Here is a 4,031-nt window from a genome sequence, read left to right as displayed (position 1 = left end):
TTTTGATTAGCATTAATTTCTAGAGTACGGCGAGAAGGAGCCCATTAATCCATGTTTGAAAAATTCAGCATCGCCAGCTCAAGAAAGCGTCATCTTGCAGTGGGTGGTTGTGATGTGCCACACTAGAATTACATCTAAGTATGTGGGCAGGTCGAGGCAGATACAACCGTACCACTTAGTTCGCTCATTGTGAGCATCAGACAACGATGTGATGACCCTAGAAGAAGATGCCTTGCTCCTCATGATCTATTTTAGGACTGTTTGCTGATCATTCAATATCACTAACATGATCATGATATTTCTCCAATTTTTCTTTAGGAACATTAATATGAGCAGCAATATATTTACACAGAGTAACAATTGTATCAAAATCAAGTCCATACATAGAACAAGGCTTGTGAAATTTAGAAGTTCCAGAAAAAGACTTAACATTTATAATTTATAACTAACTCCTTAACTTTGGGGATCTCCAAATATTTAGTGTTACGAGATGTTCTCAACATTTATCACCAGTATTCTTCTCACTAAAGCAGCCTCCAAAAGACATATCAAGTGTTTCTTTATCATATCGAGAAAGTCGCACATAGAAGTTTTTAACAATCATCTCTTTGGAAAGCCAACGAGTAGGGCATTTAAGTATCAAGGATATAAGCCTCCACCAAGTTTGGTTCGTGCTTTCACCGAAGCGAGACAAAAATTTATAAATATAATTCATGTCCCCATGTACATGTTGAGCTGGATGAAACTTGAAGATAAATTCAGTATATAATGCATTCCATTTCATAGCAAAGGGATAATCCAATAACCTAATCAAACATTTCTCTCCAAAGATCGGAATATTTTCTTCAAAACCCCATCCTCTTGTAAACCTGAAAGCTTAAAAAGACCACATAGTTCAAGAAGATGGCACAAATTGTCCTCAAGAGCGGACCATCACCTCCATAACGGTTAGCCCTCACATGGTTCCAGAAATCCAATAGGGATCCTATAAGGTGTTCCAGAAGGTGGAGGTTTTCTCCAAACCACATGGGTGGCATAGGGGACACCGCCTGCTAACAAGTTATGAACATCAAGCAAATCCTTAGTGGACTAAATTAGCAAAAAGAAATCAAGCTGAGTAAATATTTATCTCACCAAATTGCACTTACAAAAGCACTACGCTCCCGAAAATGGTTAAAAAAAGAGTCTTGATAACACTTAAGTGAAGCGATCTATCATAGCCCTTTCGCTTAGTAAGGATGTCAAGCCCAACGAGAAGTAGGAGGAATCAGTTGAGGGAAACTAGTAAGAGTTCACTGTAAAGCTACAAAGAGTGTCTCATGGTTTGTTCGAAAGCAAGAGTAATTACGAAAAAACAAAATAACAATAGTGCAACAAGTGGCCCAATCCTCACTTATGCTAAGCACAAGCTGACTGTTTTAGTTGTAGGGATCAAGGCGTTCCCGCATTTAGTTCCTGTTCATTGCTATGATTGTTTGTTGCGCGGTGAAAAGATTGTTTTAGTTTTAGGGATCAAGGCGTTCTCGCATTTAGTTACTGCTCATTGCTATGATTGTTTGTTGTGCGGTGGAAATTATGGCCGCTTCTTTTATTTCAAAATAATTTCCGGTATTTTCTTGGAATTTTTTAAGCTCTGAATAATTGATTTTCCTTTTGGTACATTTTCACCCACTTTTCATGTTGTCCGGTAATTTCCTAAGAATTTTCCTCTCTGTGTGTTTTGAAGGGGAAAATACATTAGAATTGGGCAATAATATGCAAAATATTGATAATGAAGAGGAAACTGTAATAAGAAATAGTGATGTAAAATGGACGTATCGCTCCTCCATTCGCCTGGACCCATCCACGTCTTTGTCCCGATCGCTCTTGACGTTCCGTCCCACCACCACATATGGTACGCCGTCACTGCCGCCACCACCGACTGGACAGCCAGAGGGCGGAGGAGGAAGTTCCCGTGCGAGGTTCTCAGAGTGATGGTCGACGACGCTTGCTCTCGTGGACAGTGGAGATCTGACCCGAACAACATTGTGCACATCGTATTCTTGAGAATGCGGCTAGTGGCCTCCCCAGCCTGCCAGGCATTGACGAAGATAGGTTGCTCGGTGTGGGCGCGCTTCCCTTTTTTTTTATTCTGCTCGAGGATTCTTGCACCCGGGAAATCGACCAGTACCGACGTTTTGGGCGGGCCCTTAAGTTTTTAATTATCGAGCTCAAATCTTTCCCCGAGTGCCTGGTTGTCGAGTGTCTGTAAAAAACACTCGGCAACGCTTCGGTGGAAGGGTGCATGTCGAGTGCGGTTTGCCGGCTGTAACACTCGGCGAAGTCTTTGCTGAGTGTACCTGGTAGTCGGGGAAAAACCGATTTCCAATAGTGCATAGCTAAAGCAGAGGCCAAGTCAAGCTGTTTTGGGGGGCTCGCCGGAGCACAGAGCTCGAACTAGCTCGGCCAGAGGAACGACGAGCTTGCGGGCGGCACGGGCTGAGCCCAGGCCATGTCCACCCTGACTTACGGAGGCGCGTAAATATTTTCCGACATGCATGGCAAGTAAGAAGTATAAATTCTCAGGAAAATACCTCCCTCCGCGAAGAAATATAAGAGCGTCTAGATCACTACTCTTATATTTCTTTATGGAGGGAGTACTTAGTTTCTGAGACTTTTATTCATCTTATAGTTACACAGGCTAGGACGATACAATATATATGGAAACAAAGAGCGAGCACGCGCACACACGCACGGACGGCAGGGATCCATCCATCCATAGGATGCAGCAGCGAGGGATCCCCATTTTATTTAGCTGCAAATACAAGCAGTAGATATAGGTCGAACACATGTATCCACCGAAGCCAAACATACGGAAGTCAGCAGACACGTATGCTGGCCATGATGGATAGATGGATCAAACCCCAAGTTTGTAGGCGCCGATGGCATTGAGTTTCTCTGAGGAGCGGCCCAAGAAGGCGAGGATGGAGCCGCCCTGGAAGCTGAAAGTACTTATGGTAGACGGTGCCCCGTATGGCCCATACGGATCAGAAGCCCGGTCAGTGACAAATTTAAGCGAGGTGACAAACTTGCCATCGCTGGTGCCGTAGACAGTGATCAGGCGCTCGTCTTCACCAATGTTAATCTGCATAAAATAAGTATGCAGGTAGATCACAAGATATATAAGTAAAAATTAAACAAATATATACGTACTCTTTCCAATATCACATGCACGTACGTACCACGTGGGGTTTACCGGTCTGGGAGCCCCATGGACCCGAGGGGATTAGTTGCCCTGCCATGTCAAGATAGCTGAACGAGATGCCGTTGATGACCCCGCCGGCCCCTTCGCAGGAGGAATCAGTGCTCCAAATCTGGATGCTCACAAGCCTTTTGGGCGGATTGAGAGCATTAATGTCCCAGTGATTACCTCCTGGGCCGCCATACGGGCCGATCTTCATCGCCGGCGTTGACTGCATGCACGGACGCGGTTAATCGATGGAGGAGTATATCTTTTGTTAGGTTACCTATACAATAATAAAGTAATCGATCTTCACTAGTGATCTAAAACATCATATATTAGTCTACAAAACAAAGGAAGTAGAAAGCTAGATAGGCAGTAGGCTGATACTCCTACCATATCGTCGCGTGCTTGGAGATCTCTTTCTGTTCTAGTCTTTGCAAGGAATGCTAGCTGCTTGCTTGCTTTGTGGCCGTCCTTGAACCAAAATGCCCGCCTATTTATAGCGAAACTTTTCAGCACCTACAAGTCGTATGGTACTACCACGATGATAGATGGCAACAATTTTGTTTGTCATGCTGCACTATTCCTATTTTCTATACCTTTCTTCAGCACAGCGCAACTGGTAGTTGCTGGTTTGTTGTCATCAATGGATAAAAGAAAAATATCCGGATGTAGCCAACTGCCAACCAAAATATTATCCCTGAGATCATTTCTCAAATTTATTTTGTACATATATTAAGCAAATTTTGCACAAACATGCCTACCAAAATGAGAAGTAGAATGATCACTAATAGCATGGGATGGAGAA

At 43.5% G+C, this 4,031-nt stretch overlaps 1 protein-coding gene across 1 annotated transcript; it reads right to left on the bottom strand.

The window, feature by feature from the left end:
• Positions 1-2,545: 2,545 nt before the first annotated feature.
• On the bottom strand, positions 2,546-3,771 carry LOC123149329 (protein GOS9-like). The gene is made up of 3 exons (XM_044568969.1): positions 3,617-3,771; positions 3,222-3,452; positions 2,546-3,124 (listed from the first exon to the last, which is right to left on the bottom strand). The coding sequence occupies exons 1-3, from the start codon at positions 3,617-3,619 to the stop codon at positions 2,897-2,899; spliced, it is 462 nt and encodes a 153-aa protein (XP_044424904.1). The 5' UTR covers positions 3,620-3,771; the 3' UTR covers positions 2,546-2,896.
• Between the last annotated feature and the right edge of the window lie 260 nt (positions 3,772-4,031).

The sequence above is a fragment of the Triticum aestivum genome, chromosome 1B (genome assembly GCF_018294505.1).
Source record: "Triticum aestivum cultivar Chinese Spring chromosome 1B, IWGSC CS RefSeq v2.1, whole genome shotgun sequence".
Lineage (NCBI taxonomy): Eukaryota > Viridiplantae > Streptophyta > Magnoliopsida > Poales > Poaceae > Triticum > Triticum aestivum.
The sequence above is the reverse complement of the archived record's forward strand: the minus strand, read 5'-3'. Positions and strand labels throughout refer to the sequence as shown.